This window comes from Hirundo rustica, chromosome 1 (genome assembly GCF_015227805.2).
Source record: "Hirundo rustica isolate bHirRus1 chromosome 1, bHirRus1.pri.v3, whole genome shotgun sequence".
Lineage (NCBI taxonomy): Eukaryota > Metazoa > Chordata > Aves > Passeriformes > Hirundinidae > Hirundo > Hirundo rustica.
Genome location: NC_053450.1, coordinates 133,781,546 through 133,802,640, shown reverse-complemented (window position 1 = coordinate 133,802,640; position 21,095 = coordinate 133,781,546). Strand labels below are relative to the sequence as shown.

At 39.2% G+C, this 21,095-nt stretch overlaps 2 protein-coding genes across 9 annotated transcripts in view; one reads left to right on the top strand and one right to left on the bottom strand.

Annotated features, from left to right (window-relative positions):
* The window catches only part of LOC120752666 (GTP-binding protein 10-like), a 50,435-nt gene that overhangs the window by 25,269 nt on the left and 4,071 nt on the right, over window positions 1-21,095 (top strand). For 2 of the 4 annotated variants that reach the window (XM_040064102.2, XM_040064111.2), the window contains 5 exons: window positions 13,566-13,759; window positions 13,853-13,944; window positions 14,967-15,111; window positions 17,661-17,734; window positions 18,663-18,715. In XM_040064102.2, the coding sequence (XP_039920036.1) occupies window positions 13,566-13,759; window positions 13,853-13,944; window positions 14,967-15,111; window positions 17,661-17,734; window positions 18,663-18,715 (558 nt within the window). Of the gene's footprint in view, window positions 1-12,986; window positions 13,120-13,565; window positions 13,760-13,852; window positions 13,945-14,966; window positions 15,112-17,660; window positions 17,735-18,662; window positions 18,716-21,095 lie in introns of those variants that run through there. The other 2 variants (XM_040064124.1, XR_005700789.1) reach the window with 2 other exon arrangements.
* FAM237B (family with sequence similarity 237 member B) lies at window positions 1,957-6,499 on the bottom strand. 5 transcript variants are annotated; one of them, XM_040064151.2, is made up of 4 exons: window positions 6,473-6,499; window positions 5,064-5,117; window positions 2,730-3,126; window positions 1,957-2,037 (listed from the first exon to the last, which is right to left on the bottom strand). In XM_040064151.2, the coding sequence occupies exons 3-4, from the start codon at window positions 3,109-3,111 to the stop codon at window positions 2,012-2,014; spliced, it is 408 nt and encodes a 135-aa protein (XP_039920085.2). In that variant the 5' UTR covers window positions 3,112-3,126; window positions 5,064-5,117; window positions 6,473-6,499; the 3' UTR covers window positions 1,957-2,011. The 5 variants fall into 5 exon arrangements, with proteins under 5 accessions (XP_039920085.2, XP_039920075.2, XP_039920094.2 ...); XM_040064141.2 differs by lacking the exon at window positions 6,473-6,499 and adding an exon at window positions 5,985-6,099; XM_040064160.2 differs by lacking the exon at window positions 6,473-6,499 and adding an exon at window positions 4,670-4,828 and having other exon boundaries at window positions 5,064-5,271.

Below are 21,095 nucleotides of genomic sequence, written 5' to 3'. Positions count from 1 at the left end.
TGTTGCAGGGGGCAACATACAACGCCAAGAAACCGGGCTTGCTGTCCCTGCTGTAACCCAGGGATGGAAAGAGAGGGGGGTACTGGTGGAAGAAAAGATCATCCCATTCACTGTTAATCCCTCATGCTGACATCCCAGGAGTAGTCAGCTGTGGCTTTCCACAGCTCTCAAAGATATACACCATAGCATGTCCATCTGGAATTTGTGCTGCTGCTGCTGCTGTGTACCTGGGGTTCATAATCACCTTCCCCTTTGGCAGACACTGCAGGGTGACCATGGCAATTGATCGCTCAAACATTCTGGAAACAATTAATGGTGGATGCTAAGCATTTTTGTGTCTTATAGAAAACTATTTTAAACGGACTTACTGCCTAAAGAAGGATGAAGCTTTTAAAACTGCATAGGCAGCTTGCTCTGACATTCAATTAAAAGACCACTAATAGAGAAAACAATCCTTTAAAATATTTTTATACTTTGATACTTCTGAAGGTGATCAATATAGGTGAACAAAGTGCTTTTTTTAATATAATTTAGGCCAGTTGAAGCATTTGTTGCAAATGCAATGCAGTACACAGCTTTATAAACTGGGTATTGCTTGGGCAGGTTAGATGATGGCTCTCAAACTGCTGCTCATCATAATGTATCAATGCTTGAAGTTGCTGTGTTTGGGTGTGTAATAACTCCATTTGCTCCAAAGTGTTATTTCTGCCAGGAACTTAAAGTGATGTTCATGGGTTAGAAAAATCTCTCACTACTTTTGTACCCTCTCCAGAAAACTGTAGGAGACATATTTAAGAAGATGCAGTTCAGAATTACATTTACCTAAATGAACATTTACAAATCTATAAGACTAGTTGGATATTTTATAAACTATATATGAGCTAGAAATTGTGTGGGATGGATTTGTTACTTATGAGGTTTATATGCTGTTACAGCAGGAGTACTATTTCCTAAAATAATTAAAAACACCTGTAATCTCATAAAAGGTTAACACACAACAGGGTCTGAACAAGCTGCATTGCCCAAGGAGTAAAGCAGAGAACAGTCAGCATTTCTCAGATTTTTTATGCCCAGAAGAATTGGATTAAGTAGGCAGTTAATCTTGAATTATTTTATTCACGCTTAATAGTTTATACTGAGAGCAGTAGTGGAGTCAGTCTGTTCCTCCTTTGAAGCACTTGGTGCAATGGTCCTGTCTCAACTGCTATGACAGGGATGGACTGCATCGCCTTATTTGCAGTCTTGTGTAAAGCACTGTTCTTCATGTCATATAGTAGTGGCTTATCAAATAACATGTTAATAGACTAGAAAACTACTGCTGTTCAGACCTTGCCACTTAGAAAAATACTTTAATTAATCCATAGCTTAGACTAAGCAATGTTAAAATACAAAGTCTAGATTGCACAGGACATTACAATGAGCATAATCCTTCCCCTTAGCTTAAGGTCTGACCTCTTCTTTTTTTTTTTTTTTCAGTTCTTAAAGTTAATAATATGTGCAAGATGATGTATAAAATACATTTGTTTACATTTTTGCTTTTGCATAATGTATAAAAATATATTGAATTTCCATCAAAATTAACTTTTTAAAAAAGAATTATTGAAAAGACAAGACTCTACAAAAATATGACACATCCAGACTTTAAAGTTTATGTGGGAAAACAGAGATGTTGACTTGAGAACACATTCACTCATGCAGTGAGCAAAAGGCAAGCTTGGTAAACTGGAAGTCAGGAAAGCAAAAGTGACAGTTTAGGAGTGATTAAATACTTTATGTGAAAAGAAAAGAAAAGAAAAGAAAAGAAAAGAAAAGAAAAGAAAAGAAAAGAAAAGAAAAGAAAAGAAAAGAAAAGAAAAGAAAAGAAAAGAAAAGAAAAGAAAAGAAAAGAAAAGAAAAGAGATTGAACCATGCCAAAGAGTTTGTCCAAATATCTACATTATATATTGTGATTTTGTGCTCTTTCATTTTGATGCTGCCTTGTTTAAATATCTTCATTTTCTCCCCTTTTGGCCTAAAATGGATTGGTGAAAGCAGATCCTGCAAGATTATGAAAGACAGGTAGTTATTGTCCAAGCAATATGATAGAAATGCTCTGATTAAATAATCTTCATGTTCATTCCGAGAAACTGAATCATCTGACAGGGTACATCAGAAAAAAGCCTGTTGCTGAGGAGGAACGGGGGCAACAGATCTAGGAGTGATTAGTAAGGTGTAAAGTCACCTACATGATCTCAGTTCAGACTCAAATCAGATCATGATGACCAGAACCTGTCACTGTTTAGTGATTCACAATGACCAGGGCATTACATTATATGTCAGTAGTTTTAGTAGGAAGAATAGGGCTCAAACTGTCAGGGATTTGAGCTTCCCTTCTGCAGAATGATGATTCCCCAAAGTTGAGACTGAACTCCTTGTACCAGGAAACTTTCAGTATTGTAATTACTTTATTAATGGATTGTCATTTATATGCACACAGTGATGAACAGAAAATGCAGCATCGTTTTCCACACACTTCCACATGCACACCCAGCATTTTTTACACTTTGTTAAATATAGAAATATAGTACCCTAATTACTAGTGTCTTGTGTATTGTGAAAGTAGTTACTGTTGAAAGATGCTTTTGACAAGTAGAGACAGAAAACTGGAAAATAGTATATTGAATTGTCTAAACAATGAAGTGTGAGGATGGAGCATTCAGTTTAATGTTAGTACCATATCCTATAGTTACCTTCTAAAGTTCTGTGTGAGTATGTGGAAGAATATTTGGGAGATGTTAATTGTCTTCTGCCCATTCCATGGGACCTTGAGAGCACACAGTCCACATACATATCCCAGAAGTTCTGGGCTAAATCGTTGAAGAGTTCATTGTGCTTGGGCCTAGGGGATTCCTTTAGGAACATCATGAAGTCCCAGAGAGCAATGACTGTATCTGCTACCTTGAGTTTCTTCATTTCCACCAGCCCATGGGATGATACCTCCCAGCACTGATGGTCAATCTCACGCAGGCTTGGAGGAGTTTCTTTTTGATATTCTAGATTGGCATAAACCAAATTCACTATCAATATACAGCCCAGCTGAAGATACCACCATCGTTTCCATACAAATTCCATACTTCAAGAAGATACCTGAAAAGAAGTGTATAAAAATCACAGTGATTCTGACATTATACAGTTCACTGTCACATAATTCTCATCGGTACCCCAAGAGATTATTTATACATATATTCAGAAAAATAGGTTTTTTCCATACCATGGAATAAATATCAGTCAATGAACCCTAATGCTGGAAGCTAGGTTTGCACCTAGAAATTGTTAATGCCATTTAGAACATGAAAATCCAAAGCAACAAGTTTGAAGTGACCAAAGCCGAAGTCAGAGCTGCTCCTTTAGACCAACACTTCTTCCCTTAACCTACTGTGCTTGGACTGTCAATAAAATCAGGTTAATAGCAGATGCTTAAAGGCTCCTAGTGATATGCTATTTTAAGCTACTGCAAACAAATAACAATTATAAACAGCCAGTCTTTCATGGAAAGTCTGACTCAGAAAGATGGTAATGAAGGAATGGTAAATCAGACTGTACACTGTATTGGGTGAGTGTAGGCATGTTATGAACTCATTCAGCAGCTGTTGCAAGATTGGAAGAGGGAAAAATCCTTTCTGGCTTATATTAGAAAATTAAGTATGATTTTGGCATTATTCTTCCTAGTATATATGCAAAACAGAGAAACTATCTGGAGAATTGGAGATTTAAAGAGCAATAACACAGGTGGCATAATGAGAACTTCAAATGCTACAGAATATATATTCTTTACTATACAGAGATTCTCCCTGGGAAAAATGCAGTCCTCCTATGATGTGTATTCCATATCCTTGAATCAAGTTTAGACAAAACAGCACTAAAATACCTGATAATTTTTTTAATTAGCCCTATCAAGTAAAGTGCAACAGGAGAATAAACATAAAGAGGAAACCAATCAAACAAAAAAGACAAGCATAGGAAGAAGTCTGAAGAAAATGAAGACAGTCAAAACTTTCAGAGAGTGTCCCTTATTTCTGTGTCCGAAATCAATTCCATTTCAAGTAGTTGGTGCCATGCTTATTCCCACAGTTTCCAATTCAGAATGTAAAATATAATTAGGAAAATTATGTGAGGCTTTGTGTCCAGAAAAAAGGGCAACATTTTGGGCAGCTGTGCAAATTTTACTGGGAATTTGGCCAGAATTGCAAGTGTGCTCTTCCACTCAAAATATCTCTGGACACTGATAATATTAAAAGTTAGTCTGTGAAATCTTCTAAGTGCTAACACACTGACATCCTTTCTGCAACTCTTAGTGATGCAGTTAAAGAGAGAATAATCCACAGATGATACAACATTCATGTGGAATGTGTGTAAGAATACAGAGTTGGGGTGACACCATGGAGTTCACACCAAACTGGGTCAGGAACCGGGACAGTTTGGAATAGGCCTTTTTGCTGTGGCTTCAGGGTCCTGGGATAATTTTTAGTTTGTATGTGTAATCAAACTGCTGCAGCCACCTGAGGTCCCTAGTCATGTATTCCTTTACTTCAGCTTCAGAACCCAAGGAAGTGAGCCAGACAGATACCCTCCAACCGAGCTCCTTCCTAAAACTCTGGGCCAGCTACATTGCAGCAGGCAGCAGGATTACCTGCCTCAGCATCCTGAGAGCTTATCAACATGCATTAGTTTCTCTTCTTTGGGTTCTTAGAAAACTGGTTCCAGAAACAAGTAGGGATGGAAAAGCTTCTCTTGTCACTTCCACTTCACAAGGCACCAGCACTCAGAGAAAGGACACATTGTCAATTTCCTACAAAGTAAGAAAACGGCAGCCAGGAAACCACCAACATTTTGAGTTGTTCAAATTTCACGTTTTAATCCAATTAAAAACTGAAATGCTAAAGGCCCGTTTGAACAGCACAAACAGGAGCAGAGATCACAACAAACCTCAGAGATTTTGAACCAGTAACTCCCACTATTCAGTACAAGAGAGAAGAATTTCACAAAGGCAGTAACTAAAGAGCCACAGCAGAAGTTGTACTTACAGTATTTAAGCGGAGAGATGGAAAACAGTAGCGTTGAAAAACAGAAGTCAGCCACTTGGAGAAAAAGAAAGACATTAATGAGAGGGCTGCAAGTGTCTGTCAGCTGCTGGATGCTCCGAGGATGCCGAGGTTACAGTGCCCAGGGAGGGCTCTGGCACTGGCAAAGCAGCAGCAGCAGCAGCAGCTGAACCGGGTCGGTGGAGGGAGCTGTGGCAGCCCCACCTCTGTGCAGCAGCGCCCAGTGTCAGCCCGGGCTGGGCTGGGGCCTCACCTGGAGACTGCCTTCGGGGGTGGGGGGGTCTCGGCTGAGAGAAGAGGAGGGGCAGAGGGCTGGCAGAGGGAGGAAAACACAATGGATAGCAAATCCTGCTCCTAATCAGGAACATGAACACTCTCATTTAATAAACTCCCATTCATAAACCTAGGTTTCCATGAATGTTCCTGTTTGCCAACCAGAACGTGCAGGGACATTGTTCAAAATAATGAAAAAGAGCAAATATGTGGTGAAATTGGGTCTGTTTCACAACATGCTTTACTGGAGTTCAACATGACAGGAACAGTCAGTTTTTTCAAGTAGAAATTTAGTAATTTCTGTCTGAAAACCAACATATATGATACTTAAACACAAATACAGATCTGTTCTGAAATGACAGTGTTCACAATTACATATCTTCTGGAAGCCTTACCAGCTAAGCTATGTCAACACTGTTTCAAAATCTTGCTTCAAAAAGTAAGCCCCGTTTGAACCTACACTACTAAATAGAAGGAAATAACTGGAAGACTGGAATATAGTTAGCTTATCTCTGAACTCATTCCATCATTGAAAGGAGCTAAAACTCTAGTAAATGTAATTATTCCTTGGAATTCTAAGACAGTGTTCATAAAAAAGAAAGCATTAGAAAGACTTCACGAGGAACCTACCTTTAAGCGAGCTCTGTTTTATCACTAATAAAAAACAGCATTCAGTAAGTTTTCAAGTTAAGAAAATTTTCCCTTTTCGTTTGCTTTATGCACTATCAAATTTATTGTGTTGTCAATCTCACAGTGAAACTGCCAAAATTTCAAAGGCATTTAAAGGCCTGTAAAGGGGTGGGTAGTTCCACAGCTGCTTGGCTGTGGCACCAATCCCTTCTCATTTCATTCCCACTTAAAACATCTAGGTGTAGTAGCACGGGATACTGGTCCAAACACAGTGATTTCCTTCTGCTCCAACAGACACTGAAGGCAGCCTTTGATCATATTTCTTCATCCTATAGATTTATTTTTATCACTCTTCTCCTGCTTTTCCTTTTTCTAGTTAAAACCACCATTTTTAATCTTAAAACAAGGTACTCTCAGAACACACCTATAGAAATCAAAATGCTAAGGAATAGATTTTTGTTGGGAAAAATCCTTTCAAATAAAAGTACCTCTTTTTAAAATGCCACCTTGTCAACAATGTTCTCTCAGTAATCTCCATGAAAATTCATTTATAATATCTTAAAAAATCACATCTGTAAGTGAAAAAGGTTCTGAAGGCTGATTTCTGACTTCTTTCCTTTCTGATGTTATCCACTTGGTCAGTCATGCACTGAGGGATCATCACCTGTGGGAGAATGCCACCTGGAACAAGGATGAACCCATGAATTCAAGTTGGCAGAGATCAGAATTATTGGCAACTAATAATCCTGTGAAATGTTACATGAAATTTGTAAAATGGAAGCTTCACAAAGACAGCCACTGATCATGTTTATTAAATCAGACATTAAAATTTCTATTTCAGAACAAGAAAAGTCAAGGAAAGTCAAGAAAAACCAATCTGTGATCACCTTTGTAAAATCTAACATACCTGAAAGCTACATAAAAGCTTGGGCTGAAGGGAAAAGTCCTTAAAGCAGAAAACCTATCTATTTGGAAAGATTTTTTTTTTGAGCTAATGACTAAATATAAATGGGATTTAGAGAAAAAGATGTGTTGTGTTCTTAATTCTGCAGGGCTTCCAAAAGAATTCCAAAGCTGCAGTATACACTACATATAAACCCAAAGACTCCAGCACAACTGCTTGACACTGAGTTTTATTAGATGGCTCATATGGCTCATAGTAAAAGTGTCTGTGATTTTTTAATTTTTTAGTTGAAAGCTGAATCTGGGCAGAATGAGATGTTTTCCTCCAAATTCTTCCAATACCGATACCTTTCCATAGCATGTGTATTAAACTGTTGTACTTCCACTTATTCCTTCTATTATGGTAGCTGAGGTGCTTCCATCTAGTGGGGCTTTATTGTACTGAAGAGTGTATCCCTGGTATAAGTAAGGTATTCAATCCTTGGTATTGGTTAAACCTGTTTCTCTTTTTCCATAAAACTGTAAAATTAATACATCAACATTGTACAATATCTGGACCTTGGGTATGTTGATGAAGTTATTGCTCTCAATTAGAAAGACCATTATGCCAACTTACCATCTGTGTGCATGTTCAGAAACACAAAGAAAGAAAAACTGACTTTCATTTTTTTTATAATTTCAACTCTACTTTAAATAAACCTATATTGCCAAAAGATTTCAGCTTAATTTCTACATATTTCCATCTAAGTTAGTTCTTTTCCAGACTGAGAAAAATACCACATATAGCACAAATTTCAAAAAACTGCTGGTGGAAGCTTTAAAATTGTTTGGGGAAGAGATTTTAAAGCTTCTTCTTGTTAGAGTTAATGACAGTACACTATTTAGTAATTTATAGCGTGAGAGAAAAGAGAGGGGTAAAACTGTTTTTTGAGGTAGCTATAGCCTTGTGATTTTCAAGCAATCATTTACAGATATGTGAAGTACATAGTAAGAATGAAAGAGACGGAACTGAAGTATTATTTATCACGAAACTCAGAACATGCATTGACTATGTATAAATCAGTTTGGAAACCTTTAAAATGCTACCAGCCTTTTGTGACTGAATTATATATATCTTGGTGACATAGGCACACTTGTACGTAAACAGGATTGATTCACTGGGGATAAAGAATTGAGTCACCCTCTGCATCACTGATTAGCAGCTTCTGAAGTAAAAAAATGACAGTGATGTTCTGCCATCCACCAGGCTTGCCAGTGAAGTGCTCACAGCCCTGTTACTGAGGATCAAATATGACACACCCAATGCAAACAGGAGAGAAAGGTGATAGAATCAGTCCTGCCCTGGCAAAGAGAGTCTCTTCAGGACACCAGATACATTTTTGAAGTCATGTATTTGGACAGTGAAACATCTAAATATCTTCAAACTTCAGAATGTTAAATGATTCTGTTTCAGTAATTCTTAGCATCATGTATGTGTGATGAGCCACTTATTGTTACAAAAGGTTCCAGAAAATGCACAGTGCCACATTTCAAATGAAATGTTGCTTAATTGCTTGCTGGCATGAGTTTGTTGGCATAAACTTGCTCTCTGTTGAAATAAATCTAATGTTATTTCAATAAATTTAATACCTTCAACCCATAACATATAGGAGACCGGATTTTCTTTATTTTTGTTTTTTCAGGTTAAATTGTTGATTGATTACGTGAAATTAATTAACACTGGTTAGTAGCTCTGCTGGCATCTCTGGGCCAGCCTACACATTAACACGTTAACCTCCTGCTGCACGTTAAGGAAGTGCAGCACACTGAATTTAAGGCTCTGCTAAGTGGACCAGCTTCAGAGCAGGCTGCTCTTAACAGCTGTAAGGACTAAATTCAAACACTATGTACCACAAAAGCAGAACACGGCACAAAACCAGGGTGTAATTTGATACATACTTGTACTGGTATCCAAGGAGGGCTCTGGGCCTGTGACTTGATCCTTGAAGAACTATCTACAACTTTCCTGCACTTTTTTCATCTCATTTAAAAGTTCTTTTGCATATTTCCTTCTTCCTATTCCTTTCTATAGAATGCTGACATCATATGCTTTACTGAAGTCACAGTAACACAATCTAACTGTTGCATTCGTAAGGACTTCTGAATCTTGCCTACTATTCAGAGAAAACTGACAGGTCCTTCCCATATTATTAATGATAAATCTGAACAAAATGTTCTGCTGTTTGTACTATGAATTGGCATGGTTACACAGAACAGGAAGATCCTCCTGAATGACAGGGCCTAGTTCCCTGCCACTACAAAAAAGGCTCTGTTATACAATTGCCTCCTACATTTATCAAGTGCCATATTAAAAATATAAATATTTTTTGTTCCTACTAATTCTATGGGAAAGCAGTTTCATTAGTCAATTGCAGTAATGACTAGAAACATTATTCTGGTTTCCTGATATATTTATTACTGAATAGTACATATCTGTTTGTTCTCGTGTCTTTCTCCTTCATTTAAAGGGGTTTTTATCCTTCATGTTTACTTTCCTGATATATTTATAGACAGCACTTGTGTCTCCTCTCTGGTTTTGTTTTATTGCAGTAAACAAGCTGAGCCATCCTAAGATCTGTTCTTTCAAAAGGCTCTCAAGGTCTCTGGTGATGAACCTGACTTCCCTCTAGCCCTCTCTTTGTTCAACTTTAGCTCAGACATAGAACAATTGATTAGGTTTTCACAGTACCCCAAATGAGATTTTACCAGGGCCTTGCACAATGACATGAATTCCTCCCTACGTTAAATGAAATCCATCTCCTGAGATACTCCCTTGTGGTGGTTTAATCCCAGCCAGCAACAAAGCAGCATGCAGCTGCTCCCTCACGAGCAGGATGGGGGAAAGAATTGGAAGTGTAAAAGCGAGAAAACTTTTATCTCAACTTGTGGGTTGAGATACAGACAGTTTACTAGGGAAAGCAAAAAAGCGTGCAGCAAACAAAACAAAACAAGGAATTAATTCACAAATTCCCATGGGCAGGCTGGTGTTCAGCCATCTCCAGAAAAGCAGGGCCCGTCACACCTAGCTGTGACTTGGGAAGACAAACACCATGACTTTGAACTGTTCTCCCTTCCCTCTTCTTTCCCTTTTTTTACTGATCATGATGCCAAATAGTATGGGACATGCTTTGGTCAGTTGGGACCAGCTGTCCTGGCTGTCCCTTCTCAGTTTCCCATGAACTCACAGCCCACTCACTGAGAGGGTAAGATGAGGAGTAGAAAAGGTCTTGGCTCCATGCAAGCCCTTTTGCACGCAAGTTATTGTTCAGCAATAACTAAAAAATTCCTTGCATTATCAAGACTCTCCTTAGCACAAATACAAACCACAGCCCCGTTCTAGTCACTGTGAAAAAAGACTAACTCTATCCCAGCCAAAAGTAGCACATTTCTGTACTTAAGGTGATTCCTAAGTATATCTCATTTCCAAATTTCTTGAGCATGCTCTTACTGATTTTATCAGGACTACTACAAAAAATATCAAATAAGACCATCCTAAAACAAACCCTTTAAGCCTGACACCTTTTTTTTCAACCTTATTTGTAGCTATCTCATTTTGCAGTTTTTCTCCTAACCCCAATATGCTTATTCCTTCCCAGGTGGTACCATATCAAATATTTTTGGGAATTAATACAGCAAATTTGAGTTTTTCCAAAGCTTTGTAGTGAGACTGAGACCGGGTTTCAGGATCTGTGGTTGGCCAGGTCACTTTTCTTCTTTTCAAACAAAGATAAGCAATTACAGTCCAAGTTCAGCTGACCTAACTTCAAAGACTTAGAGAGACAGATGGAGATCGCAGAGAGCTGTTCATGACGTGGTTTGACCTCCGGAGACATCCAAGTATGGAAGAGGAGTCTCAGTCTGCAAGCGCTCTGTGAAATGCCTCAAGACCAAGGCCAGGCCCACATTTGCTACTTTCCAGTCATGACTGATTCTTAACTGATCAGTTCAAAACACTTCCCACTAGATTTTACATATTACCTGCTTCAGCATTGCTGGTGTGGTCCCCATGATCTGAAAGCACAACATGGGAGTTCTGAATTTTTTGCTGTGGTAATAATTTTTCTTCTGCCATTCACATCAACTTAAATGTTCTGCTGGGCCATTTAGAATGTATAAGGCATACCATTGTTTTCCAAATTTTTAAAAAATTACTTCATTATGTAGCAGATAACATGCATTGTTAAATTTATTTTTACTATTAAACTACTGTAAATGGTAATGATTCTCCTCATCCAGCTAACAGGTACAATCAAGAATGCAAAACCTTGTGTAAAAGCTGTAAGAAGGAACAGAAAAAAATTTACTTTTTGATGAAAAAAACAACACCACACCATGCTCATGTTGCCTAAGAAATATTTATCCACAAAATAGAGACCTATGAAAAAACTTGGGGTAATTTTTGTCCTCTGCTCTCGTGAGACTCCACCTGGAACACTGTGTGCAGTTCTGGTGCTCCCAACACAAGGAGGACATTGTACTGTTGAAGCAAGCCCAGAGGAGGCCATGAAGTTGTTAAGGGGACTGGAGCATCTTCCCTGTGAAGACAGCCCAGGAAAATTTGGGCTGTTTGGCCTGGAGAAGACTGTGTCGAGACTTCATAGTAATCTTCAAGTATATGGACTGGCCATACAGGGAAACTGGAGAGGGACTTGTCCGAAACAGTAGTGATAGTACAAGGGGCAATAGGTTCAGACCAAAAGAGGGAATATTTAGGTTAGACAGCCAGAAAATGTTCTTTACTGTGAGGGTGGTGACTCACAGAGAAGCTGTGGATGCCCCATCCCTGGAAGTGTTCAAGGTCAGGTTGACAAGGGCTTTGGAGCAACCTGATCTAGTGCTCATGACAGGGGGATTGGAACCAGATGATCTTTAAGGTCCCTTCCAATACAAACCACGCTATGACTGATTTTTTTTCACCAGTTTTACTCTTCAGACCTTACTGATGTCACAATTTACAAAATAATTTCTTATTCATGACCGTTTAAAAATGCAAAGCACTTTAAACCTTATTAAAGCCATGTATTTTTAACTGTCATACTTAACCTGAAAATTAGCATAATTTAAAGGTCGGTTCTCAATTTCTTGAGGGAGAGCACATCAGCAATATGACCGACAGCTTGTAAAGGGTCCAACTGCATGGGGACAGCCAACAGCAGATGCTGTCTCCAGCCAGCACACAGGTTCCGAAGAGAACACGATGCTGATAACCAAAACCTGGCCGCTCCTGCAGCTGGGGCTCTCCCCTCAGGCACTCCTGTTGCTGCCAGTTTAGGGACTCTGTAAACACGGACAGAGCCGGGTTTCTAAACCTCTCCTTTTTAAAGGAAACATCGTTTATTCTGTGCAGGGCACTAGGTGGAAGTTTTCCACAAACCAAGCATAGCAATTCGCAAAACTTTACACTGTGTATACATTTTAGCAGGCAAAGAAGCCACAGTACATTGGCTACAAGTTATCTAGTTACTAATTAGAATCCTATCTTCTGTTGCTTAAATTATTATTTCCTTTCCAACACTAATTAGAGCTCAGGCTCAGTCTTCTTTTGATTTGGCGTACCGGTGGTCGCCACCTCCCACTGCCGGATTCTAGAGGCCGTGAACTGGCACCAATCCCTTGCATTAAAAAGGGCACGACGACCTGTGGCGCCAGCCAAGGGACAAGAGACACAGCAGGTGACAAGAGACAGCCAGTGACATAGCAGGAGCTGAGGACTCAGCAAGAACGTGCGATAAAAGCCCAGGTGGTCCTCTGCCCAGGGTCCCTCCTTTGAGGTTACGAGATGTGCTTCACTGAGGCAGGACCCTGTTTCACAGCTCCCTTCTCATCCTCTCTAACTCTCTGGACGATTTGTTAACTCCTTCTGGCTCTGGGGATCTCAGCATCGCCTCGGCCCGAGGCGCGGGGCCGGCCGTGTCCGGCAGCGAGCCCTCCAGCCTCGGCGCGCCGCGGCTCGGAGCAGCCGCCAGCCCCTCGGCAGCGGCGGCGGCGGAGCCGGCAGGGCCGGGCCGGGCCGCGCCTGCGCGTCCGCAGGGCCGGAGCGGGGCCGCTTCTTTGCCAGCGCCGTGCGGCACCCGGAGCCAGCCCGCCCTCCTGCCCCGTGCCCTCTGCACAGCCACGGGCCGGGGCCTGCGCTCGGGCCTTGGCGGCTGCCGCTCCCGCCATGGTGCGGTGCGGCGCGGCGGCGCTGCGGAAGGTCAGTGCGGCCGGCCCGGGGCCGGTGGGGACGGTGCCGCAGGCGGCGCTCGGGTGGCGGGGAGGGCTGGCGGGGAGCCGCGGTCCCGCTTCCGGGGCCTCCGCGGCAGTTCCCGTGTGCGGGGTGGCGCAGGCCGCTCCCGTCCCGTCCCGTCCCGTCCAGCCCCGCGGTGCCCGGCGCCCCTCAGGGCCCGTGGGCGATGTCCGCGATGGCGGCACACGCGGGGCTCCGGCACCCGGCCCGGCCCGCTGCCCGGGGCCCTGCGCGCCGTGAGGTGTCGCTGCCGGGGAAAGCACGCCTAACATCGATTAAAAACTATACGCGCTGCTTTCTGAAGTTTCATCTATTGCCTTGAAAGATCAGTCCAAGAGCTTTTACACACGTTTCTATGAAGCGAAATATAAACAGAACCTAATTTTTTGATGTTGAAACTGTTGTTTTATCAGTACAGCAACTTCATAGACAGTTTGCGGGTCTATGTGAGAGGAGGAACCGGTGGAATGGGTTATCCTAATCTGGGAGGGGAAGGAGGAAGAGGTGGTGATGTCTGGTTCGTCGCCCGAGAAAGGACGACCTTAAAGAGCATTAGGGAGAAATATCCCCACAAGCGATTCGTAGCTGGAACAGGAGCCAACAGCAGGTAAGAATCTATTTAATGAAAGTTGTTACTTACAACTTTTCCAGAAAGCAAAATGTCAGCTTAAGTTACTAAGCCTGGTTAAATTTCTCACAGTGTTAAAGCTCTGAAAGGTGAAAAAGGAAAAGATTGTGAAGTTCATGTGCCTTTGGGAATTTCAGTTCTTGATGATGATGGCAAGCAGATTGGTAAGAACATTTGCTTTGTTTAAGGTATCTAATGTTTGTCACATTTATTGATAACATCTAATGAATTTCTAATACTAGGACGTTTTAAGGTTACACATTCTCCAAAATATCTCTGTGTTTTTCTTTGTTTGGCCAAAGAGTTGAAAAATACACTGTAAAAATTGTTGGAGAAGCAGAATCCCCTTCCAAAAATTAGCAGTAGTTGATTTGTATCACTACATACAAATCCTTTGCTGTGGGAAACAAGTGTTAAAGGCTGGAAGCCATACTGATCCTCCACAGAACCCATTCATGACCTCACATAAATTATGTCTCCCTAATTTACCCAAGTAAGTGTCCCTATATCTTTACTGAATTACGAAAATGCTTAAAAGACAAAGATCCTTGCTGAATGTCAACATTTTAGGTTAGTAAAAATGCATACCTGTTTTTTACTCACCAGTCTTTCAATGCTCTTGGAATAGCTCTCAATGGTTCCTTTGTAGTTTCTCAGAATTTTTCTTTTCAGGCTGTTTAGAATTAAAACTAAATTCCCAAATTGCCCTGGTTTGGATGTTTAACAGAATTGGGTGTATTGCAAGATTTGTTTATGATGCAGGCATATCAGGGGGCTAAAGATATCCAAATGTTGCGCTTTTTTTGCTGTTCTAATTATTCTGACCCTAAGGGAGATATCACAGTCTGCATATTAATGGAAAAATATGAACCATCTGAAGGGAGCCACATCTCTATCATATTTTTCCTTGCATTCTTCAATTCAAATATTGGAGGGTTCAGAACCTCCATCTTGGGCCATACTTTGCCTGTTTGCAGTTTTCTTCAGGTGACTGTATGAGAGAGAACAATACTGGGGTGTGATGGCTTTCACTTGTTGCCAAACAAGGAAAATCACCATGACCTTGAAGGCACAGTTCTTGCAAAGAAGCATACAGAAAATTGTCTCAACTTGAGACATTTAAATGGAAAATCACAACTGAACTACTGCAGGGGTTGTGTTTTTTCACTAACAAATTTATTTTCAGGAGAGCTTAATGCAGCAGGAGAGAGATTCTTAGCAGCTCGTGGGGGTCTTGGAGGCTCTTTGGCTACAAACTTTCTGCCTTGCAAAGGTCAGAGGAGAACTGTTCACCTTGATTTGAAACTTCTAGCAGATGTTGGTTTAGTTGGGTAAGTACTGTAGTTTGAAAACTAATATTAGAATACAAAGTATTTCAAATTCAATTTCAAAGAAATTTTAGAGTTTGGATGATGAGTGTTAATTGTGCATTTACATTGTCACATAAGTTATTTGCAGTTTGAAACAATAAGATTGAGTTTAAAGCTATTAAAATGAATTACAACATTTTCAAAATATTCATTATGTTTTGGCGAGTGAAAGGCTTCATGAATCAGGATAATACATAATTAGTAATACAATTGTATTTAGCAGTTGCAGTGATTGCCACAATACTATTAGGAGAATATTTATTAAGTAGGTAGGAGGTGCAAAACAGAGCCAAGAACACTGCATATTGCGTGTTTAACTTCATGGCACTGGCACAAGTAGATTCTTTCAGTAGCAGTTCTGAAGAGAATTCCAAAGGCTATGTTTCCTACTCTCCCAGAAAAACATCTTGTAATGTTGGAAGGAAATAATTAAAAACTAGAAGAGTAGGACTTGCATATTGATGTTGCTGCTTTATAACAGTGCTGATAAATACATATTTTATTTAGAGAAAGCTTTCAACAACCTACACTTGTAGTGTTGTACAACTCTTGTTCTATTCAGCATCTGTTAACACAAATCAGCTCTGTGGTCCTTGTTAATAAAAAAAAATAGGAAACATGAAATTATGAGTTTGAAGTGGAAATAGTCTAGTTGATATATACCAATAAAAATGGAAACTTGAAGTGGAAACAGCATGGTTTTCTAACTACCATTTTCCTTTTTTTTTTGTTATTAGAAATAATTTTGTTAATTTAAAATTTCTCCAAAGTTACATAATTTTCAACTGTTCTTCAGTAATTTACATGACAGATTTTTTTTCTTGTTTTGATCAGTGTGAAAGTACAGGAGATTTATGATGCTGATGCTTCTTTAATCTTGTATTTTAGCTGACAGTTTGCCTTCCAAATGGATACAAAAATCATTATCAGTCAATTAGAGAAGCATATAATTTTCTTACTGAGAGTATGAATCAGTCTCCATTAGTTTGTGGTTTTACTTTGATCTCTTTGTATTTGCTATTTTTACCTTTTTTGTGAGTGGTTTGCTATTAGATCAGGTAAAAAAACCCCAAACATGTAGACCTGAGAAAGGCCCATCAAGTTTGGGTACAGGTTGTGATGTGTTAGCCTGGGTTGCAATTTAAACTTCAAAGAACATATTCTACTTCAGTGGAAACAAAGTGCTCTCTCAGGGATATGACAGGAGTAACCTGGAATTTCTTTAAGGCACCTTTCAACATCAGAGTGTATGTAAACCACACTCAATAATTGTTTCCCTATTTTAACAAGAGTTGTTAGGTTGCTTTTTTTTTAAGAAAGATTTATGTACAACCCCTTTATAAAGGCTGTAATGTAGTACCAGCCTTGTTTTCCATGTATTTCCAGGCCATAGTTTTCCATGTATTCAAGTGGAGAGTATTTTGTTTTCTGTGGGACACTTGCCTTTGTATCTTGTGACTGTGTTGAGTTTTCCTGTAGACAGTTTTCCTTGATCACGCTCTGATGAATGTTTGTGAATTTGACTGGAACACAAGTCTTGTGTGGACCTTCTGGATGGAGTGTATGCTAAGAAGACTGTAGTCTATCCTTGGATGACAGGATTAACTTCAAGTTTTACATGGATCAAAACTATTGTGCCTTTTCCAGCTCAGGTTAATCTTTAAAACAAGTGGGTGTTACAATATCAGTCTTAATTTAGGTTTCCATTTCATTGGGTAGATGTATTCTGCAAAGAAGCTTTTGTAAAAGCTGGTGTGTCCCTGAAGGAACACTTTCGTTGTAGAATACAGGTATAGCTATCCCTTGTAAGGGGAAAATATTACAAGTTAGGTATGCACATACCAGCTTCTAGGTGTTCTTTTAGGTTTCCTTGGTAACAAAACAGGTTAGTACAGGTTTCAGGATGCCTCACACAACTTTGCTGCCTTAAAATCACACATACACTGTGCACGTGTGTCTATACACAGCCTCACTCTCTGTGAGTTTACATTTGCTTTGCTATGTTAGCTAAACTCTAGCATAGGTATCATTGGTACTTAAAGTGTAGACTTTCATAAACCATGATGTGTATGCTAAGAGACTGTAAATCCATCTGGTAAAATATATTTGCATGACAGCTTTTAGAATGCAAGCATAATTTACAAAATTAGCTACAGCACGTGAAGAGTGCATCCAAGTATACCTGGATGGTAATTCTGTATTTCTGTCTGAGTGACTTTGAATGACTATTCCCTTAAGTATAGTACACACGTATTTACATAACTCTCCTGCCTGCATCCTTAGGAAACATTGTTGGATTTAGAAAAATTATTCAGATTTGATGTCAAAAAATAAATCATAATGATCTGGGACTTGTCTGTTTTGTAAAAAAAAAAAAAAAAAAAATTAGTCTGAGTAGATGAGTGCAAAAATGAGTTGATAGCATTGAAGAATACCTTTGGAAATAATTATACAGGAATCATATAGGTGTTTACTCAGTTTATTCAGTTTAATCCTGACTTTGCTTCTAGGTTTCCAAATGCAGGAAAGTCATCCTTGTTAAGCAAGATTTCTCATGCCAAACCTGAGACTGCCAATTATGCATGTAAGTTCATACTCTTACTTTTAGGACAGTAATATTTCTTGAGAGCAAGAAGTCTTTTCACTGACTTGTTTATAGTAAAGATCTATAATAAAGAATAGGGTGTAGGAATATTGCTTGGCTTTTTAATTATAATAAATACTACAAGAGATACTTGCTGCTCCAGTTTCCAGTTCCTTTACCCACCTCAGCTTTTCACGTATACACCCCCGTGATGCTTTGACCTGTTGATCCAGGGTCTATTTAACATTTATTTTTGTCTCAGCCCATTTTGTTGCAACTGAGACTCTCTGTGGTGTATAATATCCTCAGTCTACTGAATATGTACTATCAAGTTCTTTTGCATAAATACCATGTATGCTTTAGAATTTGCTACCACTTGCAACAGAGAAGATTTTGGTGTTTTAATCTGTCCAAAATGGACAGAAATTCATTATTTTTCTATCAGTAATTTAGAATTAGTTGTCTGATATTCTTTAATTAAAAAGTAAGAGTGCAGGGACTGATAATTCCTACTGACCTTTTGCACCATTCCCAATTCTCTACAGCCTTTTCTCAGTTTGAAGAGTCTTATCTCACTTTACCTTTCATTGTTTTATCCCTGTTTGGAAGCTAATCCATAGTCTAGGTAATGGTTTTTGCATCTGAGCCTTCTCTACCTTCACTGTTCCCATTTTGGGATGACTGGACCAGAACTTCAGTAAGAGACAAGACTTGGTGAAGCACTGGATTTTTTGTGATCTAATTTTCATCTATCTTATTTTGGTTTTTCTTTATTCATTTTCCTTATTTTATTTTTATTTTTTGCTACTGTACATTTGTTTAATTTAAATACACTGAGAAAGTCATACAATATTTAAATGTTTTGTAACTTAAACATTTTCTTAAATGTTAAGACAAGTTTTATTGTCTTCTTGTCCCCTTGCCACAGTCACAACAATACAGCCTGAACTAGGAAAGATCATGTATACAGATTATAAACAGGTTGGTGTGAAACTTCACTCTGATTATTTGTTAAAGTTATATGGAGTGACTATTTATGTTGCTTGATAGAATTTTAGAAAGAGAATGAAAACTTGTAGGTATTTTCATGAAAACTTGTCGGTATTTTCATATGTGTATCTATAATGTGTACATGTCAAATGCATTTACATGGACTTTAAAGGTATTGTGGGGACAAGTACTGTTTTATGAAGTAATAATGAGTTTCATAGCCAAATACAGTATTATGCTGTAGAGCTTATTTCAAGTCACTTTAATAAATGGCTTCTCATTTTGCCTTATCTTTTTTCTGTGGTTCTAATCCTGGCTTACAGTCTTAGAGGTATGAAATTGTTTATGGAATTGAGATTGCTGTGTATATTCTTGTAAGTTTAGGACTTGGAAAAAAATCACTGTTTCAGAGACCAGCCTGTTATTTTTATTTAGAAGAAGCAAATTTCCTGCCTATACAAAGAGCTCTGGACTGAGTGAGTAATTTCAGCATGCCAATAGTGCCAGATTTGTCCAATATCTGAAGATCTACATTAGTGAATGGCAGGGAGTTTTGAGATTACTATTACCATAACTTCTTGTTATGACTTTTAAGGTTGGCTGTTCTAACTTTTTTAGGGGGGGGTTTTGTGTTTAGGGGTGTTTTGTTGGTTTGGTTTGTTTTTTGGGGCATAGGGTTTGGTTTTGTTTTGTTTTTGGTGGATTGGGTTTTTTAACTGAACACTGAAACAGTATGACCTGATTACCTGAACAGCCAGGATAGTGCACTACCTGAGAGGTGAGGCACCTAGGTCCAGTTCCTTTTGTAGTAGGCTGTGGTTCTGAAAGACAGGTGGAGTTATGGCCCTACCACCTTAATTGTTGTGTTGTTCCACTCAGCTTCTTCAGATAAAAGTTGTCAGATAATTGTGTGGTGCGTGGAATCCTTTCTACAGTATCCACTGAGTGGGAAACCAGTGCTAAGTGAGACTAGAGAGACTAATACATTTTGGAACCCAGCTTCACTTAAAAGTTGCAGCAAACATTTTCATTCCTCAAGCTTGAATCTTCTTTGATGTGCTTTTACTTTGTTTTTGAAGTGTTTGATACATGCAGCACTGGACTCATCACTTTCAAGATAAAAGGCGAGTGCATAAAAGGGTTTCAGATGAGTAAACCAGAGAAACGTAACCCTCAGATATGAAAAGACAAAAAACTACTGTTTTTGCTTTCAGAACCGATAATGCTAGGGAGATTCAGTAGCTGATGCTTGAAACCTTCATTTAACAAACTTCAGCAAAACTGTGTATTAAAGAAAGAAGTCTGATTTATCTGGTTCCCTGTAGAGATGCAATATGTCTGAGGGATTTTTTTATTTTTTATATTCATTTTATCTACTAGTTTAAGGTAGCTTATCCTAGAAAGCTACACTGCAAATAAACAGGATTTTTCATATCCCTTTCAAAAAGCTGTCTGCCATGAGTGAGGATCTTCTGCTCATACTGGTGTATCTTTCTCCAGCACTAGGTCTACTTGCAGTCCTGGCTTTCTTTTCTGAAGTCTTTTTCTTGTCATAGCCAAGACATTGTTGGCCATTTCTGCAGGTCATGGTTTTTATACCACAGTGTTGGGTGCTATATAGGAACTATATGGACAAAATACCTGTTTTCTAAAGTTGAGGGAATTAGGGGTTGTCACAGGGAGCTTCTGGGAGAAAGAAGTACTCTCTGTATTGAAACTGCTGAAACTGAAACAACATAAACAATGTAATTACGAGCAATAATTGAGGAGTCTTTCCTGTATCACTCAAAGGACAATTTTCCTACAGAAAATCCTTCCTTCCTCATATTTTCCTATGGAACATTGATATTTTTAAAGAGATATGTAACAATTTGCTCATTTTATCTTAGTACAATATAAAAAAGAAAATACATGCAAGTTTCCTGGTGCTTTCTGTCATTACTGCTTGGACAAAAAAAGACACAAAAGTACAGGATATGAGTAGGGTTGGATTTCAGTCTCAGTACCAGATCATGAAAATTAGCAGAAGCACTTACATTTTCTACCAGAGTATCTGAGCCCCCTTCTGCAATAAGTAGAACACTGGAAATTTTATGGTATGCTGTTCAGTTTAATCCAGTTGCTGTCTAAATGGGTATTAGATTTAAAGACCCTACCTTTGCTCTTCTTTACTTCACTCTCTGTCTTAGCTTTCTGTGACTTGCTGAGTAACTGTTTTGGGGGTTTCTTCTCTTTTTTCAGTCTGCCTCAGCTGTCCAGCCCTCTCAACCAGCAGAGAAAATGACAAGGTCCCTGTCCATTTGTGGCAGTCTTTGCTGGGCTCTGGCTGGAAGCTGATTGATTAATCAAAGTCTGATTTGAGCTGAAGAGC